Source organism: Anopheles arabiensis, chromosome X (assembly GCF_016920715.1).
Source record: "Anopheles arabiensis isolate DONGOLA chromosome X, AaraD3, whole genome shotgun sequence".
Taxonomy (NCBI): domain Eukaryota; kingdom Metazoa; phylum Arthropoda; class Insecta; order Diptera; family Culicidae; genus Anopheles; species Anopheles arabiensis.
The window spans coordinates 6,923,225-6,947,194 of NC_053519.1; the positions used below are offsets into that span (position 1 = coordinate 6,923,225).

The following is a 23,970-nucleotide window of genomic DNA, read 5'->3' on the forward strand; positions in this document are numbered from 1 at the left end:
ACCCGTATCTCTGTGTGTGTCTTCTCCAGAGGTCGAACACAAAACGCTACTAAAACTACTACTAGTACTACAACACTACTACCAACTACTACTACTACTTGACTACCACCTACGGGGGAGAACACGCGGGCGAAAACGAGCGAACGGGCGACGGGGGGCGCCCGGGGACGGAAAACCACAGAGACAAACACAGGGACCCACACAAAGACTGGTGTGTAAGTATTGTACACTATGTATTTCTTCAACATTAATCATGAACAGATATAAAATTTTGCACAGAATCCGCACTAGAAAACAAATAGGACCGGTGGTACATCCCCCACGCGCGCGCGATTTTGTTTGTTTCTCTTTTTCTCTTCTTTGCTTCTTCTCTTCTCTTCTTTGCTTCTTCTCTTTTCTTCTCCTTTCGTCTCTTTTCTTCTCTTTTCTTTTCTTTTCTTCACTTTTCTTTTCTTTTGTTTCCTTTTCTTTTCTTTTTGTTTCGTTTCGTTTGTTTGTTGTTGTTTGTTTTTACTAAGTTTAATAAAAAAAAGTGTATGTAAATAGATTCGTTTCGCATCGCGCTTTTGAGCCTGTGTGTGTGTATGTGTGTGCGTGTGTGTGCCGAAGAAAGTGTCGGTATGGGTGGGGGTCGTTGTGTGTGAAAGTCTGGTGGCGGCGCCCACTGTCCCACTCACACACACACACACACACATCACGCACACTCCTCATCCAATCACACACACATACATACACACACACACACACACACAACCACGCATACACACACACTCACATACGCCTAGCTATTTGTGTTTTTTTACCCTGCCTCCCCCATGCCTTCTCTTTTTCTCATTTCCACAGGTTGTTTTGGAGTTTCCTGTTTTGTTTTTTTGGGACTAAAACTCGTCACTTTCCCTTTCTTTTTTTTCTCTCTTTCTCTCTCTCTCTCTCATACACACACATACACGCAGACTCATACTTTCGCTAGATCCTTCTTTGCTATCTTGTGGTTCGCGCTTTCGGGTTGCGGTTGACATTTAAAATTAACATTTTTCACCCCTTCGAAGGGAGTGAGCAGGGAGGGCAGGGGAGGATGGCCACGCGCGCGCTGCTGCTCACAGTGATTAGGGTTTTTTTTCACATTTTTTGTTTATTTCATTTTCCTTCACCCTTGCGTTCTCGGGGGGGTCAAATTAGGGACATTCTTATGATCTTTTGTTAATGTTTTTTTTTTCTGGAAGAGCGAACTACCAATCACTGTCTATCTGATGGGTGTTAGAAGATGTTGTGGATGTTGCCTTTTTCGGTAACATTATTTTTCTCTATTTTTAAAGCGCTTTGTTACGCTCTCCTGAGTGTGAGTGAGTGTGGCGGGCGGATTGGGAGAAATTAGGGAAGGGTGGTTTTAAAACAATTTTGTGTCCACAAGTGATTCGTTCATTCTTTTCATGGTTTTTTTTTTCTCGTTTGTTTTGTTACCGTTTTTTTGCTTACTTAGCTGGAGAGTATACTATTTAAAATGTGTGTATTGGTTTAGTATGCGTGTACACATGAGTTTAATGTTTTGTTGTGTGTGTGCTGTCGGGTTAATTAAGGTGTGTGTGTGTGTGTGTGTGTGTGTGTGTGTGTGTGTGTGTGTGTGTGTGTGTGTGTGTGTGTGTGTGTGTGTGTGTGTGTGTGTGTGTGTAAGTTTTGTTTTTGTTGTTGTTGCTCCAATCCACGTTAACGTATTTAATATTAACGTATCAAATATGTAATGTGTATGTGTTTGTGTGTTTATTATATATACATGGACATTTCTGGCTTCATCGTAACACAAACAACACGAGTGTGAGAAGGGAGGGAAGGAGGAGAAAGGGGGAAATAGGATGGAAGAGAGAATAAGCACGTGGTGTGGGGTGTGTGTTCTAGAGCTGGACTGGTTACATGGTTTTCCAGGAGTTCTCATAGTTGTGGGAAACTTCCTAGACTCTTTCCGGTTGGAAGTGAACTTCATACGTTGGAAATTTGACTCTATTGGCACCCTTGTTGGACAGGCTCCTCGGAAAATTCTATTGGATTTGTCCAACAAGGGTGCTATAGAGTAAAATTCCCAGTACATTAGGTTCATTTCACGTAAGAAGTAGTCAATAAATTGTCTCACAACTATGGAAACTCCCTGGCAAACCCTGTAAGGGTAAAAGGATACATTTCCACACTTTTCTCCATCCTTCAAAGAGTCACCGATGTTATCTCTCTCACCACCAACACCCCCCTCAACCACCCTCCCGTACCTTACGCCTCACCCAAGCCTTTCTTCACATCCACATGGGATCGCTTTTCCTCATCCTTTACAATCGGTCTACAATATTCCTACCGCAGTAGTGTGTGTGTATGTGTGTGGGGGAGTGTGAGTGTTTACAATGCCTTTTACAAATTCTTAACTACAGGTTTAAATTGGTTACAATTTAGTTACTTTTTTTTAATAATAATGCGCGTGTGTGTATGTGGTGTGAAGGTTTTTGTTGTTGTTATTTTTTCTTTTCACTTTATGATCACCATCAAGCTAAGCTGGTGATGTGCTTTGCGCACTTCTCCTTTTCTCTTGTTCTCTTTTTGTATCTCTCTCTCTCTCTTTCTCTGGCTTTCTCTGTCCCGCTTCAATTTTAGCAAGTTTAACTTTGTATCGAGCTCCTGTTCTGTTAGAGCATCCTTTCCCCTCCGAAACATATAACCGTTTCGGACTAAAAAGCACACATCAAAATGCGCACACAAAAACAGACACACGCACACACACACATATATATATATACACATACACGCGCACGCAAGCTGTGGGCACGCGCCTGTGTGCATGCAAAATGTAACCCAAACCATACCCTGCCCGAGGATCGCGCAATGGACGCGTGTGCACGATCGGATCGGCCACATTTGCCGGCCCACCCTACCCCCATACACACCGACCACTGTGTGCATCGCGCCGTGCAGAAAACACACACACACACAAACACACAGTGTCGTCACACAGTTCTGAAGCGAAACAGCGCAACATAGAGCTCGATCAACCCGCCTTCTTGCGCGATACCATCATCCTGGCTCGTTCTCCGGGGACTGTTGCACAAGCGCTACCTAGCACACCTACTCTCTCTCTCTCTCTCTCTCTCTCTCTCTCTTTCTCTCTCTCTTTATCTTTTTTCTTTTTTTGCTTTATTAGACACTGGTTGAAACTGATCATCCCTACACTAAACCCCTCGTCCTGAGTTTACTAATAAACCCTCTCCTTCTCTTTCTGCTGTAGGATTTGTGTGTGTGTGTGTGTGTGCGGGACGAGGCGGGTTTGTTGCCGAAAGTGCCCTCCCTACCCCCAAGGACCTCTCCCACCCCTCCCTTCCCAGGCGATCGATTTTAAAAAGTCTGACTTCGTCAGTTTGTCGATCGAGATTGCCGCGGCTGTGCCTGTTATCTATTTACAAAAAAAAATCAAACAAACAAAAGTATGCCCCTTTTGCTCCCCCCCCCCGCTTTTTCGTATCAACTGTGCAGCTCAAGTGTCTGCTCTCTACTAACTATGTATATATGTTGTTGTTATTTTTTTATATATATAATCGTTATAATAATACATACATGTGTGCTCATATATGTGGGTGGCTCAGCTCAATCAACTGGCACAACGAAAAGGGTACTTAAAGATAGTTTACATTCTGTTCTGCTTCTTTTTTTTTTTCTTCTTCTTTGCTTCACCTCTTTCTTCGCCGCTATCCACATTGTTGGTATGCGGTGTTTTCTAAATTCTAAAAATCTGTCACCTCCCACGGCAACATAAAACAAAGGGTGGGTGGGGTGGGTTTTTTGTTTGTTTTGTATTAGTATGTGTGTTGAAATTGATCGAAAAGACCACACACACATACACACACACACATTGAACTAAACTAAAACTAATCAACTAATGGATTGTTGGCGTCGGTATACCGTTTAGTAATGTGCTTCAATGTACATTCATTTCATTCATACACACATATACACACAAACACATTTTGTGAGTTTCTGGTATGTATGGGGAGGGGTGGGGGGGGACAGACAATCTTCCGCTCTCGGCTGTTGCGATTATTTTAGTTTGGCTGTGACATTACGATCATGTTTGCTTTTTTGTTTAATATATAGTATATATATCTTATAATGGGTATATTCATCGTGTGCGCAACGCATCATCTTCGCTAACGTTTAGTAACACACATCTGTCCCCTGTCTGTCTACTATTTTCTTCCTTCTGTTTTTTTCTTTTTTACTTGTTCGTATCTAACCCTGTCTTTCGTGCAATCCTTTTCCCCACCTGCGCGCCCTGAAGCAGATGCCTAAAACACATTTTACTGTTGGTATTGTTTTGCTTTTTGCGATTGCAACGGCAATATTGTTGTCGCAACTCTATGGGACGCTGTTCGGCTCCGAATGTCAGTGTGGGGGGGGCAGCAGCAGTGTGGTGCCGTATGTGCCCTAAAATATGTTGAAGCTTAATGGAAAGTGCTGCAATGGTAAGCAAAAGAATACTTGGGTTGCGTTATTTTATTACCACACACGAGGCAAGAGGGTGGCGACGAGGAGGGGGGGGGGATCGGAGAGGAAGCCTGGAGGAGTAGAGGAGGGGGGAGTTTGGTGGGTGAGCAGTCAGGTACGGGTATGATGGCTACAAAACACTTTTGTGGCAAGGGACATTTGACAGTGGGGCGCAGAAGGTAGAACGGAAGGTGTTCGAAGCGACGAACAGAGAAAAGAACAGGAGAAAACGAGGAGCCGAAGGAGAGGTTGTGGAAAATGAAAAGCGATTGGTTTGAACCGATTAGAAAAGCAACCGAAGGAAGAAAGGCCTGTTCAATAGTGCTGTGAAATAAAACAAAACAATATCGGTTACAGTGCTTGTTGATGAGTGTTCATAAGCCAGTGAATGTGAATAATTAATGTAGATGTGTGTGTGTGTGTGTGTGTTTTCTATAAAATTTTGCAGAGTTCGGAAATGAACATTTGGAAACGTTTTGGGTGGGAAATTTAAGATGAGGATAATCAACTGAAAGGTTAAATTAAGGAATATGAAGAAACTATACAACATAGGCGTGTGGACGTGTGTGGGCATGTGGAGTGTTTGTAGAGTTTCATGTATTTTTTTTAAATAAATTTGTTCGCCTTGAAAGTCAAACACTTTCACGTTCAAAATGAGTAGAGCTAACAGGATCACAAATAAACTAAGCACAAACTGAGTTAAAATAGTTAAGGAGGAGATAAAACAGCCAGCATGTTACAAAGTGCGGTCTTGATGAGCGACATATAACCAGTGCTGCCAAATGTCACTGTCAATGTCGTGAAAAAATCTGACTAAAACAACATCAGCGGTCAGCGTCACGTACTCAAATGTGATCATCAGAGATGATACTCAAAACCAATTGGTGTGACCAATGCATTCGTGACATTTTTGCAACCATCGCTTGGTCAGTAACTATGTCATGACTTTTTTACTGTGATGAGTTCTACTGACACTGACATAGTCATGACGGAATCCGACTGAAACAAAATCTTGTGAGCGTCACGAGCTCTACTGTGATGATCAGAGATGAGACTGAAACAGTTGTTGCGACCATCACATACTTAGAGACATATTGTGCAACCAACTCTTGATCAGTCACTTGGTCGTGATATTTTCCGTCGGTGATCATTCTGATAGTAATGGAAGATATTGCGGTGCTTGCGAGTGGTTCCAAGAAACAAAAGAGCATGGTTACCCGCTCTGTTTGACCCGACAGACCATCAAATCAGACAGAGCGAGAAATCATTCTCATTTTGCTGCTTGGGACCACACATAAAATATTTTCCAAAAATATCGTGATTATCACCGACAGAAAATGTCAATGTCTAAACAAGATGTCACCAAGCATGTGATTGACCCACTGTTTGAGTCTCATAATCTGATGATCACAGTTGTGTACGTGAGCTGATTTGAGCTTCGTTACACTCATCAGTGTTGATGATGGAACCAGTGGCATTTGTCAGCACTGTCATGATCGCAGTTGACTCAAGCACTCGCATGTCGTCATGTGTCGGCATGTCATGAACTTCATTGAGTATCAACAATGAGCATCAAGCTACCACGGATATGTTAATTGTTTTCGTTGGTGAACATGTCGTGATGCTCATGACATTTTGATGTCATGACAACACTGGACATAACACACATCTCAAACGGTCGTGATGGAAACTTAAAAAAAAAATTAATATTGTACTTTTCCTCAACACGGAAAGGAATTACTGAATCTATTTATATATTCTATATTGTACTGATTTTTCAAAGCTTCAAGAAGAACAATATGTTCATGTTCAATATACAATAATCGCTTTATTAATTTCGATGTTGCTACACCGGCACGACAAAATGTTACTTGCATTACTTGCACAAATATTTTTGATATTATTAATTATGGCCATTTTATTTTGTTAGTTTCTCGTAAAAAGATTTAAATGGATTCTAATTTAGATTTGCATCGCGAATTTGAACAGGTCTTGATTTAGCACATGCTGCCTGTGCATCTCTGCCGGAACCATTCCTCAGCTTTAACAAACAAATGTAACAATACCATACAAAAAATAGAAATATTTACACCAAACATAAACACACACACGAACCGCGAAACGACCGGGTAAAAATGAAAGAAACAAATGCGCGACAACCAATGCCATCCCCTCCTTCGCTGCTGAGTCTCGCGACTAAAAGGGAACGCCGGATATGGGGTGGTGCAGGGATGCATGATGGGGGGTGAGATACGGGGAATCAGGGGGGGAGAGCGGGGCAGGGCATTAGACGCTACACCCGGGGCCAGAAACTAACCTGCTGGTTCATGTAGTGTGGCTGCCCGGCCATCGGCAAGTTCATCATCGCCGGGTGTTGCTGCTGCTGCTGCTGCTGGTGTTGCTGCTGCTGCTGCTGGTGTTGCTGATGCTGCTGATGCTGCTGATGCTGCTGCTGCTGCTGGTGAGCCATGCTCATGTGCGTCTGTTGCTGCTGTTGATGTGCCAGCATCTGCTGCTGCTGTTGCGCATTCATCGGTATCATCGGTCCGTGAAGGTGTGATGCGGCTGTTTGGTGTTGTTGTTGCTGCTGCTGCTGCTGCTGCTGTTGTTGTCCGGGGTGTAGATTCTGATGCGAGTGGGACATTTGCATCATAGCCTGTTGCAAGGATCGATTGAGAGAAGAAAAGAAAAACAAATTAAATTACGGAACTTTGCCGGGAGGAACTTACTTCCGCGGTGGGTTAGAGCGACCACAACAACAATGTGTTTGTGCGTTTTTGTGTGGGTTGATCGGAAGAATTTTTTTTTTTTTTCAATTGATTAGTTGATCGGGGTTGAGAATTTGCGGCAATTTGCATTTGTTTGCTGGTGCAATGGTAATTGGTAATTGGATGGTATGGTTGGTAAAGTAAATTTAGTTTCGCCTTCCAAAAGTGCCCGTTGTTTACATCGGTTTTTCGAAAGCGAACCGCCCGCTAGATGACATCAACTGTCATCGTGACAGTTTGACAGCTTGACAGCCAACAGAAGCCTCGGCGCGCGGGCGCGCGCGCTCACATACATCTACACAAAGCCAGGCGCCCTGCAGACATGCCTGAGACACGCTCGGCCATGAGCCATACCGGAAAGCAGGGCTAAGGAGCGACCGGTTTGCAATAAAACCGAAATGCAATAAAACTGTTGCCGAAAAACTGAGCAATAGTCTCAACAACGAGGCGCCGATTAATTCAAAACCGCTGCTTTCGATGCGTGCCTTGGGCAATCGTAAAAATAAGCTTATTAAGCTGACGTTGAGCTTAAGGAACGGGAACTCTAGTTATTATGTGCTGGCAAATTAAAAGACTTTTTGGTTCTCTACATTTCGCGACCAAGGTTAAGCGTAACAAAAAAAATGAAATAAGTCCAAACACTCCGACATTCCCCTGTGACAGGTACACGCACACGAAATTCACGACGTGTATTTTTTTTTTTTTTCATTCATTCATTCCTACCCGGCGTGCGCGTCACCGACGCTCTGCTCTCTCTCCCTGCAAACACACCACAAAAAAAAAGCACGAAGCACAAACACGCACGAAAAACCGGCACGAAATAATAGACGAACCGAAAAAAAATAATAAAGCAAAAGACTGCACACTACGGACGCGTGAAAACAAACCGACACACACAGACGGAACGACCGCTAGTTACACACACGGCAAAACGCGGACGCACTTATTTTGGCGGATTGTTGAGAAGCGCAAAAGGCCGCACACACGAGAGAGAAAAAAACCAACCCCGGAACGGCGCGTCGTTCCTACCGAGACGGCCACGACATTTCTGACGGGCACGGTTTTGGCATCGAAATCGAGCCAGCCGCACCAACACACCGGAGCCACAGAGCAGAGTTTACCACTCGCTTGCAATGTGTGTGTGTGCGTGTGTGTGTGTTTGAAGGAGGCTCACGTAAGTCAACATATACCATCGTGCAAACGTACCACCACCACCACCACGCTAAAACAAACACACACACACACACACACACTGTCACGGCAACTGCGATGACAGCTTCTCCCTTCTTCCAATACTACTACAGTGTGACATCGTAAACGCACGCACACACACACCGCTAAACAAAATATATACAGCTGCTCTATAATCTGTTTCGCGTTTTATATTTCTCCCTCTCTCTCTCTCTCTCTCTCTCTCTCTCTCTTTCACACACGTACAAACACAAAGGTCTCTTTTCTATATAGCGAATGGTAATTTTATATCATGTGCTCAAAACGAAAATTTAATGGACCAGCGTGTGAAGGGTGGGGGAGGAGAAGATGGAGGGGGGTGGGTGAGGAAACTCCATTTAAAGACGAATCCATCCACACAAACAAGTAATATATAATCAGCCCTTCAAGAGGTTTGTGTGTATGCGAGGGATAGGTAGAGGGGGAAGAGAGAAGTGTGTGTGTGTGTGCGCGCGCGAGAAGGAGGGTGAAGAGAGGCGGCAGCCCATCCACACAAACATAACACATTTTCAATTTTACTTCCATTTTCAACCTTCAAGCAGGCCACTTCGCCTCTATCCGCCTTCTCGCTCGTGCCGCGACCCGCAACCACTTCTCTCTCTCGCTCTGGCACGTTCCATTTAATGCTGCTATATCTTGACTCTCCCGCCGCTGCCCCTTGCACCACTTTTTCCGATACACAATGCCATTCTACCCGGCTGTCGTTCCCTTCCCACCCATGCCCCTCTCTCCCCCTTCCCTCACATCGCACACAACCATCAAAGAATGTATTTTGATTTATTTAATCTGCTGTTTTATTACTATTTGAATTCATTCGGTAATTCTAAAATATTACATTTTTGATGCCATGTGGCGGCTTTCGGGGCTGACTGGGGAAGAGTGTGTGTGTGTGTGTGCGTGTGTGTATGTATCCATTGTGTGTTGTGTTTCACACAGATACATACACACACACACACAAGCGCGCGTCCACGGAACGTCACAGTAAAGTTGTTGGAAAGGTTTTGCTTCCGCTAAACAATAGCCTGTTCTCTCTAAACTTTAAGCAATCGGAGCGTGAAAAAGAAAGAGCACGCGCGAGTGTGTGTGAGAAAGAGAGAGAGAGATGGCAATAGGAAAGTGGCATTGCTTATCTGGAAGCGGTTTTAAATTTTAAAGACAACTTTCTCCACTTGCGAACGCTATCGGAAATGTAGGACTCCAAAATGGAAATAAAAAGGCGAGCAATAGTGGGGGCAAGGGGAAGCGGGAGGGGTGCAGCGATAACAATAGCAAGAAAAGAGCTGTTGCTGACGTGCGCCCGCGTGCGCGCGCTCGCCCGCTTGCGCTCTGCCCGAGATCCGAACCCCGGCACACGCACGACGCCGTCATCATCGTCATCTTGATCCATCGTCAGAAAGTTTCGATTCAAAAAGTGGAGGTAAACAAGATAAGAAGGCAGCGAACGCGCGCAGCACAGAACTTATGTAACCTTCCCTCTCTTTTTTGCGTGAAGTAATATTATTATTGCCGGGGTCTGTCAGACGCTAACAGTTATTGCATTAAATGTACAATTACTCCTTCCTTTCTCTTTCTCTCTCTCTCTCTCCTCTCTCTCGCTCACTCCCATTTTTTCGAAGGTATAACGTGACACGCACTAGAAAACACGATTCCACCATTCCGAAAACAGGGGCGAAAGGGGAAAGGAGGGGGAACGCATTATTATTTATTCCTTCTATTGAGAAAACACAACCACATCTTTTGCGTGTTTGCATAAGGAGTCCCCCTACTCCTGATGTGACAGTAGGAACATATACCTGATGTGTTACCTGATGTGACAGTAGGAACATATAAATAGATATGGTTCCATCATCATCATCATCATCATCATCATCATCATTACGCTCAAATCTGTTATTCAAATATTGACATACAGTGAGGCGCAATAGTATGGCAGCAGGTAGTCGCGGCGACAACAACGTCCTGGCCTACCAAAACGCTGAAAACGTTTGCGCGAACATCCATGCCGAGAAGGTCCCAGAGTGCACTCGTCCTGCACGCAAAAGCATATTACAGACAGCTCTCGAACGCATGTCCACTGCCCCTGATGGGTTAAGACCTCGACCTGCCTGCAGATCTCAGGCTACCCAGCAACCCCTCCCTTTGCCCGTGCATACATGAATGCATAAAATAATTTCTCGCATCCTCTATTCCCTTTAATGACGAGAGGTTCATTAAATTATTTACGATAAAAGTGTGCGCGATTTCGCAGAGCAAATGGATTCTCCTCACTTTCCTGGAGATGGAGCGCGATGATACTCTAGCCCTCGGATCGAGAAGAAGCAGGAATGTGCGGGACCGCGCGCGGTGATGCTCGAGAAACTGTTGTTGGTTTTGAGGATAGATAAAGCCAACTCAGCTACAGGAGAAACACAAACACACACACAAACACAGAGTTCTATTTTGGTCGCTTGTGTATGTGTGTGAGTTTTGAGAAGAGTTTGAGGGAAGATGAAGTGGTCCTAAGAAATAATGTTACTTGAGGTACCTTTCGTCGCATAAAATCAAAATGATGCAGAGAAGAAGAAAGTGTTTATCCCATCTTGAAAGAATTAATAGTTAAAAGTCTGGAGGGACGAAGTTTTGTCACTTCAAAAAGCTTTATAAAACCTTTTATAAAACCCCACATCAATATAGAATAAACACAACTGTTAGCAATCCCCATAAACACGCAGCGTCTAGCTGCGAGATTCGAACGTACGACGCCGTGTGTGGCAACCCGTGCACTTACCGCGACACCATTACGCACCGCTCTAGTGCAGCACGGTACAAACGCTCCCGGTTGTGGGCGCTGACGCCGTTCGTTAAGCAGCCATTGATAGCAATATAACCTTACATTGCATTTACTGAAGTCAGTTGATTGTGAAGGTTAGTTTGCAAATACGGCCACCAGCATCGATGCAACCGTGTTCCGTAGTTCATTTCTCCTTTTCGTTCGACTCCTTTGAGCAGCCTTCAAAACTCCAACGCACAACGCGCACACGACATGACAACGATGAAAACGAATAGTATTGATTCGCGTTTCCTTCCAACTAAAAACCCGTCAACTCTACCAATAAAACGAACCGCGCACACCAGAGTATGGCATGGCAGGGCTCTCTTCTTGGCATTATCATTAATCATCTGCCTTGGCTGCTGGTGCTGCTCCTGCTCACTGGTTGGCGCCATCGTTCGGCGGTGGTACCTTTTTCCATTGTGTAACGAAATTATGCGCAAGTCTAACAACACACAACAGAGTACAGCAGCAAAGGCAGCGAGCCGCTGGTTTGAGCCTCCCCGCGCTCCTCTGTGCTGCCCCCCTGCTCGTGTCCCCGTATAACTTAAGTGCATGTTCTTTATGAGAAAACTCTAAATTGGCCTACGTGTGCCCGCGTTCGGTGCGAGAAGAATGTGTCCGGAGGGGGAGGGATGCTTAAATCAAACAAATTCGAAGGACAAGTTACTTATGAGTTTTGCCTTCGTGTGTATTTACCGCATCTCAACCCGGTCTCGCATCTGATATTGGGTGCTTAATGTTGCAGCCCCGAGCTTTCACTGTTGTTGATTTGTAAGAAAACTTAAGAGAAAAGAGTATATTTCTCTTTAGCCGTTGTCATTGACGAAGGTTTATGATCAAAAATGAATGCTCATTCCGCTCATAAATCGAATGTATGCAAAACTTCAAGGCAATGCATTGGAGCGGCACGATGATAAAGCGAGCTGACCTTCCTGCACTTTGAAGCAGCCCGTAACCAACCCCCCCACCCCCTTTAGCGGCCATCGGTTCTGCTGGTAACGGCGCCATTATTTATGTTGAAAAAGTAAACGTGATTATGTGTATCATGGTGCCCCTCATACCGGTTTTCGGGAAATACATTTTTCGTTTATCGAATTCTTGGCCTGGCCTTGCGCAGTGAGAAGTGGAGTGGGCTGTTTCGTAAAGTTTGTTTTGCATAGTCAAGTTGATTCATTCTGTTTTATAATAAAAGTGAATCATTTCGAAAGAAAAAAGTATTCAATCTTCGTTACGATTCATCAAACATCACTAAAAAGCTGTCGGACTATTACGAATGATTTGATCCTATTCAAATCAAATGCGTTACTCGATTCCGTGTATATGTTTGAATCATCTGATTCATTTGAATCATTGAATCTTTTCTACAACTCATATTATTCTTCAATAAACATAGGGATCCTTTCCGTTTTAAGTGAAATTTCAGCCTGTCAGCTATTTGCATTATATAGCAGTTTTTGAGCAGCTATCTAAGTGGGTATAATATACAGGTGGGCTTATCCCAGGGTGTATGAATTTAGAAGGCTGATTTTTATCGCTTCTGTTTCTGAATGATGATTTTAAGAGTGTTTTGAGTATTCGTCAAGCCTCAAGAAAGTTTGTTTGAACAAAAGTTTTCATCCATTCTGTTAAAAAGTGATATTCAAATTTGGTTAAAAAAAAAACATGCTATGAGACCACCTGGACTACATACACTTTGATTCTGGATCCCATCACCAGATCTCTTTAGTGCACCTTGGGATCAATGTTAACACCACCAGTGCTGCAAAATGTCATGAGTATTACGAGATGTTCACTGATGATGATACTCAATGAAAGTGCGTCATGACATGTTGCACACGACATGTGAATTATTGAGTTCAACGCCATACTCTGACTGACAAGCTTAGCTTAATGCCGGCGCAAGCATAATCATGATTTTTTTCTGGCTGTGAACAGTGCTGCCAAATGCTACTGTTGCAATCATCAACACTCATGACTGAAATGAAGCTCAAATCAGATCACGTACACAACTGAGATGATCAGTGACAATACTCAAACAGTTGGAGAATCGATCACATGCTTGATGACATTTTGATTAGCTCCCAACTCTTGGTCACTCACTTAGTAATGACATTATCTCCCAATGATAATCACGACATTCTTTGAATATACTTGGCGCGTGGGCTCTAGTAGCAACAAAATGAGCATACTTTATCTCTCAATCTGTTTTGATTATCTGTCGGGTCAAACAGAGCAAGAAAACATGCTCATTTTGTTTCTTGAAACTCCCATGACCATCGCGATGATCACCGACAGAATATGTCACGACCTAGTGACTGACCAAGAGTTGCTTGCACACAATGTCACCAAGCATGTGATGATCGCACCAACTGTTTGAGGCTCGCCTCTGATCATCACAGTAGAGCTCGTGACGCTGAGATGATTATGTTTCAGTCGGAATTTATCATGACTATGTCAGTGACATTTTGCTAAACTGATCACTGCAAAAAAATAGTCGTGACATAGTGACTGACCAAGGGATGATCGCAAACATGTCATGAGCATGTTATTGGTCACATCAACCGTTCTGAGTATCACCTCTGATAATCACTATTGAGTACGTGACGCTGATATGGATTTTGTTTCAGTCAGATTGTTTTATGACATTGACAGTGAGATTTTGCAGCACTGAACACCATCTTGTTTTGCAATTTTTCGAGCAGGTACTCGAATCTAATTCTAGCTTTGAGGCTAGAATAATCTAGACTGAAAATTGCAGGCTAGTTTTGTGTGTGGAGTGTTTACATGATATCAGCCTCCAACTGTCAAACTCCATACAAAAAACTGACTAGAATCGTAAAGGGCCCCATAGTTGTAGAATTAGCTCCCAATGAATCGTTTGAGCAGTCCAATTGAATCATTTCATTTAATAATCATCAATCGTAAATGAATAAATGATTGATATATAAACAAATTGGAATTAAATCATTCCTCACTCTCAGTAACTCAGTCGTCATTAGAATTTCTTTCTGTCAGCACACAAGTACTCTGAACGAATCATAAACAAAACCATTGATTCTGCTACAAATACCTTTCGCACGGAGTAAGTATACTTCAAACGCGTACATCCAAATCCTCGTTGTTATTTGTATTTACTCTTTACGCTTTGCGTACACTTCACGGCGGCAAATAAACACCTTCCGCGTGGAACGACTTGCCGAAAACCGTCTCTCCACAGCAGCTAAACCAGGGGATCAAAAAGGCGGCCAACTCGAGCGCGTGTGAGCTGCTTTATAGATATAGTTTTGGCTCCCCCGCCCCGCGCGTCAACAAAACGTGGCGACAAATAGTGCCGAATATCTGGCGCGATTTCGGTGCTCGCTCCTGTTTGTTTGTTAAAAAAAAAATGGCCAACGGCGCAGGGTTGAGGAGGTACGCTACGCGGGGCTTACCTTTGAAGTGCAAAGCTGACCACAGTAAAGGATATGCGGCCAAGCGGAAACCAGGGTGCCGTGTCGAGCAACCGTTGCGTTAGCAGCCCCCCCGAACAATATGCCGATGGGAGTCAAAAATATGAGTGCGGATGTTTTCGCGTCGAGGGCTTTATCAAAAAAGGAAAATCTCCTCACCAGGAAAATCAATATTGACGCCGTGAACAGTCATCATCAGCAAAATGTAGTTCCCGCGCCCGGCTGGGTGGCCAGCAGTTGGAGTTGCAAAAAACTATTTGCGGAAAATTGTCGGTCGCCCCCAGTTGGGCAACCGCCGGACACCTAGGGCAAACACATGTTTCTCAAGCCCGAGTTCGGTACATCCTTTCCCCACAGGTACAAGCAGCAGTGGAAAACTTAACAACAAAAAACTAGTACTAAATCGAACGTACCTGCTGCTGCTGCGATGGCTTGTACGACGATGCGTACGACGGTGCATAGTTTGAGTGTTGCTGCTGCTGCTGCTGTTGCGCCTGTTGCAGCCCCTGCATGTGCTGCAGGTGGCCGGGCGGCGGTGCTTGCGCAACGGAGGGTCCATTCTGGGGCGAGTGCTTCGAGTGATTCACCAGATGATTGTTCTGCTGTTGCTGATGTGGATGCTGTTGATGTGGATGCTGCTGCTGCTGCTGCGGCTGCTGCTGTTGCTGCTGCGGTTGCAGCTGGTGTTGCTGCTGCTGCTGCTGCTGCTGGGGTGGCGGTTGGGGCTGCTGATGGTGGTGCTGCTGCGGTTGCTGATTCTGCTGCAGCGTTGCTTGTGGCGGAGGGGAGTAGATTGATTGTTGCGGTGATTGTTGCTGTTCGCCTTCGGTTCCCTGTTTGTTTTTAGTTTAGTTTAATTTATTATTATTATTTTTTTGGGGACGAAAAAAGGATTTATAGATAAGCAAGAGAGCAATGACAGTCCAACAAGCATTCGGCGAAATCAGTCCGAATTGTTACCTTTGACACTAAACTCGCCCGGTAGGCGGCGAGAGCCTTCAAGTAGTCTTTCTTAGCAGCTTCCGTTTTCTTCTTATAAACCTGCAACAAGAAGAAGGCATTGAGAACATGAGAAAATAGTTCAAAGGCCGTTCAAATTACTCACAAAACAAAACACAGAAAAGAAAACTATTGACTTGAGTAAACGCTTAAAAAAAACATAAAAAAACAAGATAAATTACAGCTAAAACTAGAAAACAGCCACCAGTGCGGACAAACTCGTTGTAAAATTGTTGTAACACATTCCTGCAACCGGTGGGAACATCGTAGAAAAGGAGAAAACACAGCAAACAGATACAAGATAAATGAAGAAAAAAACACACACACACACACTTAATCACCGAACATAGCAAATGAAGCAAGTCAGCAAAAAAAGAAAGAAAGAAAGAAAGAAAGAAACAACCAACTGGAAGAAGGTAACGGAACTGGAGCAGTGAAACAAAATGATGAGGAAGTAAAAGAGTGATTCTCATCTTGAAAATTAAATTGAAAAACTTTGCAAATGTTTCCACACTTCCCGCGTCTCGCGTCTCCTCGCCTCCCCCCCCCCCCCAGTGCCCCCCAGCTCCCCCACCGGTTGATGTGATGGGAGCTTTGAGTCGCTCTTTCTCTCTCTCTTTCTTTTTCTTTTTATCTTGCTCTCTCGCTCTTTCTCCCTCTCTCTCTCTCTCTCTCTCTCTCTCTCTCTCTCTGTATGTCGTCGGCGTGTCTTGTATTCGGGTTGCATACATAATGCTACTATCAGTGCTGCCGAGTGTGTGTGTGTGTCTAGTGTGTACGTACAGCGAGAGGATGAGAGCGAGATGCAGCTGGAAGGATGAAATGAAATACCTTTTTCCCATTTCCCAGGGTTGCGAGGGGTAAAAGGAGGGCGCCAAAGGGGGGGGGGGGGGGGGGCTAGTAGAAGCGAGACACATAAGTGCACGAGAGCGAAGCAGAATGATGCTACTACGACGCCAGCGACGACGATTCTCTCTGTGTGAGGGCACACAACCCCGTTCAGCGGCGCCTCCCCACCCCCACAAGGATAAGAACAGATCTGCTCTACTAACCACCCACTAAACCCCCAGACCTCCTCTTCCTCTCCCGCATCACACAGTCAGTGATGGAAAGGGCAGACATGTGTAAAATGGTGGCCCGTGCCCGCGCGCATGTCCCCATTCTACTCGCGGCCGCACCGCACGGAGCAAGCTGCCGGAGGAGCACGAGCGGAAAGCCAAGCGCTCCTCCCGAACTCCCCCCTGCTGCCCTGAGAGAGAGAGAGAGACAGATAGGCGGAGAGAGAGAGAGAGAGAGCGAGCAAGAGAGAAAGAGTGACGGTTTCGTTTTCGCCAGCGAACATGATGTAAGACTTTTTCCCGACCAGCGCACGAGGAGCCGGTTGTTTAAACGAAAATTTCACAATATAAAGCTCATCATAAAGAACCAGGAGGAGCAGCAGCAGCGGAGCAGTGGGACGTGCACTAAAAGGACACACTGGTGGGTGGGCTAGGGGGAGAAATTCGTTATGTTATATAGCGATACGACATACGAGCAGAGCAAATAAAATTGCATACACTTCGCTCGCCCAGTCCCCAGCGCTGTTTTGCCAAAGCAAAGACGATGGTTATCATCGAAAAGCCCCGGGAGGAGGTGCAGGAGGACACCGAGAGGAAGGGGGGAGTAGTGCATTTTGGGTTATTTTTTATCTTTCTGTATACGAGCGCCTGTCTGCTCTCCATGTGTGTGTGTTAGTGTTTATGCTTCAAACGTTACTTTCTATTGGCTTTTTTGCTTTTTAAAAAGCATTTGTTTTCCTGAAGTCTCTTCTACTACTCCACCTCTCCACACACATATATGGTTCTCGATTATTCATCTCGATTCAACAACAGGGAATAAAGGGCAAGCGCGGGCGAGGTGAAGAGGGGTGTGATTTGATCAAATAGAGCTTTCATGTTTTCTTCTTTTTGGGGTTTTTTTTTGTGTGCTCGTCTACGATGTCCTCGACACACCTAAAATATGGTGTGGTGTGTGTTTTCTTCTCTCATCTCTAGAGAAGAACTCGAACCGAATATCGCTAACAAAACTGTAGAAGTTAAATTAGAGAAGTAACACACACAAAGCGGTGGGTGCGCATTAGATTCGATCCCACGCTCGTTGGGTGTGTCCCACAAAAACCCTCTACGCTGAGCCGATGGCACCACGGAAGCGCTTATCAATGCGTCGGCTAAAACAGCAACTGTATACAACGGGTGGGAAAGCCGCCCGAACTGATAAGCAAGGTGCGTTTGTTTCTGTGCCACATCTGCCTAATGATTCGATCGATTGAGCATCGAGAGAAAGAGAGAGAGAGAGGTTATTTGTTCGATAACGGGATGGAACGGAGGAATGTGCGAAGGAGGATTTATTTTCGCTCTGTGTCGATGTTATTGTTTCCCTGCAAAAACAAGCCAAACGGAGGGCAGGGGAGATCTATAGAGAGCACTATGACTTCCTCCGCCCGGAAGGGAATGGCGAGGGGTGTGTGTGTGTGTGTACGCTACACACGAGGGGATCCTTCTTCTTGGAGCGTAATCGGATTCCAAACTTCGGAATTTAAAGAGAGAGAGAGCGAGAGAGGCAGAGAGATAGAGAAGAAAAAGGGAAGAAAAAAGGAGAGCAATCGAAACAGAACCAACCGTGCCGTGCGCCAAGATGGAAGAGATGATTAGAAGTGGTACTCTCCGTCTTCCCCATTCCCTCCCCCCCCCCCCCTCCCTCGGTCCCCGTCTCCAAGGTTTCCATCGTCTTGCTGCGCCCTTGCCCTCACCTTTACTTTTGCGCCCCTAATGAGAACCTCTTGTGAGAGGAAGATTATTGCAAATTCAATTGAATTTCATTTCTTTACAAAAAGGATTCTTCCACCCCCAGCTGCTTCACGTCCTCCCTCCCCCCCCCCCCTCCCCTCACACTGCAAAGGAGAGCCAGGCAATGGTGAAATCTGTTCCACCCCCATCCCTGCAGCGAAGGGAAAGCAATTCTTGTATCACGAATTCAGTGGTAGATCAATATTTGCTTGAAAACATTTCCCGCTGTTCCGCTGTTCACCCGTTGCGCTGTTTTGCTTTTCAGGCGCATTCTTCCCGGCCCCTGGAGTTTGGAAGGAGGGAGAGGGTGCTGTTGCTGTCAGAGTCGCGAAAGAGACCACGATAAGACCGCGATTGCGAGATACTATCAAACGAGAAGGAGTGAATCCCTGCGCGAAATGTTTGTGTGTGGCTGTTTGAAACATACGAAAAAAGAAGACGCCCGTACACAAACACTAACTATCCTATCCTTAGCCAAACAAGCGGAGCAAGTTCGTTGCTCTAATAACATTTTTGGGATGATGTTATGTGGGAGATTTTTATGTCCACTGAACATAGTGTGCGCTAAGTAATGCTTGCCTGCACTCTAGAGCTTCTAGAGAGAGCAGCCGGGGGGCGAATGCAACTTTCCCAAGTAAAAGCAGGGTGAGGTGGCGAGGACAAAAAAAAAAACAACAAAAAAAACAGATGGCGTTTTTGGTTTCGAAACACGATTGATCGAACACATTCGTTGATTTATTGCGTGGATGAATAACATTGTCACAAATAATTTATTCGAATGTCGTTTGCGGACGGCGAAAGGCGATATTGCAATTGGAAATAAATAACCGAGCAGCAAACACAACATGTTTTCGAGGCCAAGTAAACAATGTTAAGGTGCTTTTGAACATTGTTTAACTGAAAGCAAACAACATAATCATTTCGCAGAGATTTCGAGTTTTAAAATGAATCTATGGCACAAAGGTGTGTTATCCGGCGCTACGAATCTATGGCACAAAGGTAATAAGAATAAAAGTAATCTAGTTTTGATTATTAATTTATTTTTAGGTTTTCATTTATCCTCAGATTTCTCTCATCTGAGATGAGACAAAAGGGTTTAGGAGTTTTTGTATTAAATTTATTTATATAGCCTTTTGTCGAGTTTCTCCCTACATTGTTATGGTTTCATCCTTCTTCGTTTGTATGCCTCATTAATTTGCTGTGATGTAACTACTATGTACTAGTACGAGATTTGAACCAACGACCGGCAGCGTGAAAGTCCATGTGGTTGACACGACACTAAACCATCTCTCGCAACGAGCTACGGTTCATTACCGATCAGTTACAAAGCAATTGACCTCGAGCAAACGCCACCAAACAAGCAAAAAATAGAACAAAAGGGAAACCTGAAGCGTCGAGCTGTTCAATACGCACTCACGCGATTAATCGTTAATTAAGAAATCAGCCATGTGAGAGATAAGAGCGGAAACAGGATGATCCGTACCACAAAAAACATGTTATGTACAAAAGAAACTGATGCAAAAAACAAGGAAAGGAAAAAACCTACACCATTAATACACCAGCAGCACATAAAACAAATGAGTAATAAAAATTAAGGAGCGGTAAAAGCGCTTCGCTAACCACACATACGCGGCGGCCGGGTCTCCCGTTGAAGGGGTTTAAAGCATTTTTTTAAATAGCTAATTTCGATGGTTTTGTAATGTGGCAATCAGCAATCCAAATAACAAAAAGGAAAGGAAAGTACACAAATTTAGTGGCTCGCGCGCCACTCTCGCAAGCACGGCCAAACACCCCGCGAGAAACGAATCCCATGCCACCCCATGTTTCCTCTTCCATTCTTTCTCTCTTGCTTTTGCTGAGCCGGAACAGAAAATCGGGTATTAACAATAGGACATAACAAAAAATAAAACACCAGAAAAGCGAAAAACGTAACCGACAAACGTGGTGTTGAGTTGATTAGAAATTTAAAAGCATATTGGATCGCGTGTGTATGTGTGTGTGTGTTTTTCTCGTTCGAATGGCGACACACACTTTCACCTACACTACCACCACTATCCTACACTACCAAACTACACTATTAGGTGCGCGTGTGTGCGCGCATACTTACATTTTTATGCTCCGTCGCTAGCACGTCCCACATCGAGGCGACGATTTTGGAAACTTCCCCGAACGAGGCGTTCGGGTTTTGGCCTTTGATAGCTGCCTGCGTATCGCGGAAGAACAGCGCATAGGCAGAGACGGGCCTGGCGGAAGGATGAAGGAAGCGGGTTGAAGCAAAGGTTAGTAAAGGTTGTGGGCTAAATACAGGGTTTTCCAGGAGTTCTCATAGCTGTGGGACACTTATTTGACACTTTGCTATATGAAATGAACTTAATGTAATGGGAATCGGACTCTATCGCACGATTGTTGCACACATCCAATAGGAATTGCCAAGCAGCCTGACCAAATAGGGTGCCGTAGAGTCCTATTCCCACAATATGAAGTTAATTTCCAATCAGAAAGAGTCAAGGAGGTATCCGACAACTATGAGAACCCCTGTAAACCCCTGTATAGCGCACAGAAGAACGAAACAAAACGCACCAAAAAGACGGAAAGCAAAAAAAAAGAGAGTTGCGCTTTATGCAAAAAAAAAAACAGAACTATTTGCTGTCCGAATTTTTGTCTCTCTTTTTTTCTACTTCTTTAGGTGTCTTTTTTATGGGTTTTGCTTTCCCCTGCGCCAATCAGCTGGAAAGGCGCATTGCCAAAGGGCCTACTAGGAGGCGCTTACACCTCGGAACTTACTTCTGCGGCTCGTTGGGATCCCGTTTTTTCTTCTTCTTCGTGACCTTGGGCTTCTTGGCGGCGGCGGCAGCAGCGGCGGCAGCGGCCGCGGCCGCAGCCGATGCCTTCATGCCGGCCGCCCCGACGAGCGCCTCCTCCCCGTACGACGGTTCCGACGATGGGCGCTTCAGGGAGTTTGCCTGTTTTTTTTTTTTTGTTCGTTGTTGTTGTTGATGGGACGAGAACGGAAAGAAAAAAAACAAGAAAAGGTCAGCAAAACGGGGGGAGGATACAAATCACCCGCACACAAAAAAGGAGGGGCCCGCGCGGGTGTGTGAAAAGTGAACGAAGCAAACGATCAAAAATCGCTGGCCCTAAAAGGTGTCGCGGCGTGTTTGTCTGGGGGGCGTCATGAGTTCCGAAGGAAAAAAGGGACGCGAATCCTTTTTTTTTTCGCTCTCAAACGCACAGACACACACTCGCAGTGGGTCAAACTCTGGTACGTCACAGTGTGGGTGTGTGTGGGGGGCAATTATTTATGCTGGCGCGTCGCTTACCGGAATCGTGTCGTCGCTGTCGTCGCTGGTGGTGCCGTTCTCCGTGCCCTGGCCGACCCCGTTCTGGGGCGGCGAGCGCCCAATGAAGCTGAGCGCATTTCCGCCGACGAGCTGCTGCTGCTGCTGAGGGGACAGCTGTTGCTGCTGCTGCTGCTGGGCGGGTGGTACCATCGAGGGGGACTGCTGGGGCGGCTGCATCACGTGCAGCGTGGGATTGTTGTTCGGACTAGCGTTCAGCTGATGGTAGGTCGGCTGGTTCGGCGACTGTAGCGTGTACGGGCTGTGGAAGCAGAAGAGAGAGAGAGAGAGAGAGAGAGTGCGAAAGAAAGAGAGAGAGGGTGAACAAATGCCACGCAATAGGGTTAAAGCAGCGACGGCCAAAAGTGTGGAAGCATCCGAAAGAAACGTGGGGAGAAAAAAAAAAGCACAACCCCGCAGGGCGATCAGCTGGGCGCGCGCCCGTACACACTCTGCAGGCAGCAGGCGGGAATGGGAGGCACGGTACAGCGTAACAGGTATAAATGTTACGCGCGCACGGACACCCAACCCCCGGCCGTTTGGGCGCAGCGGAAGCCGCATTCTGGATAGAGGGGGGGGAGGGGGCGGGCTGGTTGAAAAACCGCTGATGATGTTGTGCGGTTGTTGTTGCCGGCGCCGCGCCGCTTGGGGAGATTTTTTTTTTGTTAGGTTGGTTTCTCCCCACTGGTTGGTTTATTATTTGTCGCTTGGTTGTTCTTTTTTTGTGTTTTTTTTTTTTTTGGGTGAGGAGAGAGAGAACAAGCGAGGAGGGTTCAAACCGCCACGGGGTGCTGCAGCACGCGGCCCGTTTTGTGTGTGTGTGTGTGTGTGTGGTTTGTTTTGCAAAATATTACTGAGCAGTACGCCACGGGGCGTGCGGCTGGAATAAAGGGCTGGAAAGATGCTGCCTACGATGAGCCCTCCCCCCCCCCCCCCCCTTTTCAATAGCGGTAAAATTGTGTATCGGGAGTCAAGGTCAGCTCACGAACCGGGAGGGCAGAAAAGGAGGGAAGGTCGATTTTTGTTCTTTTTTTTTTTTTGGTTGCCTGTTGCGCCTGTTGCACGTCACGCGAAGAGTGAAAGTGTGTGTTTTGCGCCTTTTTTCGTTTCGTGCCCTCTTCTCCCGTCGGTTTTGTTTTGATTATTGTCGCCTGGTCCAGCCTATACCTCTCGCGGGAGGGGGAACGGGGGAGAGGATAGAAAAATGTGTTCCCCAAGGGTGGGTTTGTTGGTGTTGCTATTGTTGTTCGATGCGAAATAATTATTTGACACGCGTATTGACTATTTTATCAGCTGCTTCTGGACAGTCTAGAGGTCGAGAACAGCTATTATTCGATCATTTAAAGTTGTTATTCTATGATTTATTTATTTTTTTTTTGATAAAAATGATTTTTTTGTAGTTTTGTGATTGAAAAAAAAAATAAATAAAAATTATGGTCTTTTCGGTTTGCAGGTCAAAAGGCAGGTTTTATACTGCAATTAACTCCCAATATAGAGCTTGATTCGATAGTGACATCGCGAGCAGTCGTTAACATTACACAAACACGTCTCCAGTTCAAATCTCTCTACCAGTGCTGCAAAATGTCCACTGCCAATGTCATAAAACAATCTGACTGAAACCAAATCCATATCAGCGTCACGTACTTCATTGTGATAATCAGAGATCATACTCAAAACGATTGGTGTGACTATAATGCATGGTTCGTGACATTTTTGCTACCAACGCTTGGTCAGTCAACTATGTCATGACATTTTTTACTGTGATCAGTTTTGCAAAATGTCACTAACATAGTCATGACAAATTCTGGCTGAAACATAATCATCTCAGCGTCACGAGCTCTACTGTAATGATCAAAGGCGAGCCTCAAACAGTTGGCCAAAAAAAAATCATCTAAACTTCCGCAGAAACGGAAAAGCCACTTGAAGAGATTTATTTAATAAAGCAAATGACATTTGTTGGAATTCCATTTATGAGGCAAATCAAACGAGAGAAAATGTCAAAGCGTATGATGAGTATCCGATGAGTACATATCGGAT

General features: G+C 45.1%; 1 protein-coding gene across 3 annotated transcripts in view; it reads right to left on the minus strand.

Annotated features, from left to right (window-relative positions):
* The window catches only part of LOC120906695 (TOX high mobility group box family member 4-like), a 54,908-nt gene that overhangs the window by 1,792 nt on the left and 29,146 nt on the right, over positions 1-23,970 (minus strand). For all 3 annotated transcript variants that reach the window (XM_040318557.1, XM_040318556.1, XM_040318558.1), the window contains exons 4-9: positions 21,916-22,195; positions 21,380-21,558; positions 20,703-20,838; positions 15,732-15,812; positions 15,185-15,604; positions 6,830-7,168 (exon numbers count right to left, since the gene is read on the minus strand). In XM_040318557.1, coding sequence (XP_040174491.1) covers positions 6,830-7,168; positions 15,185-15,604; positions 15,732-15,812; positions 20,703-20,838; positions 21,380-21,558; positions 21,916-22,195 — 1,435 coding nt within the window. The remainder of the gene's footprint in view (positions 1-6,829; positions 7,169-15,184; positions 15,605-15,731; positions 15,813-20,702; positions 20,839-21,379; positions 21,559-21,915; positions 22,196-23,970) is intronic.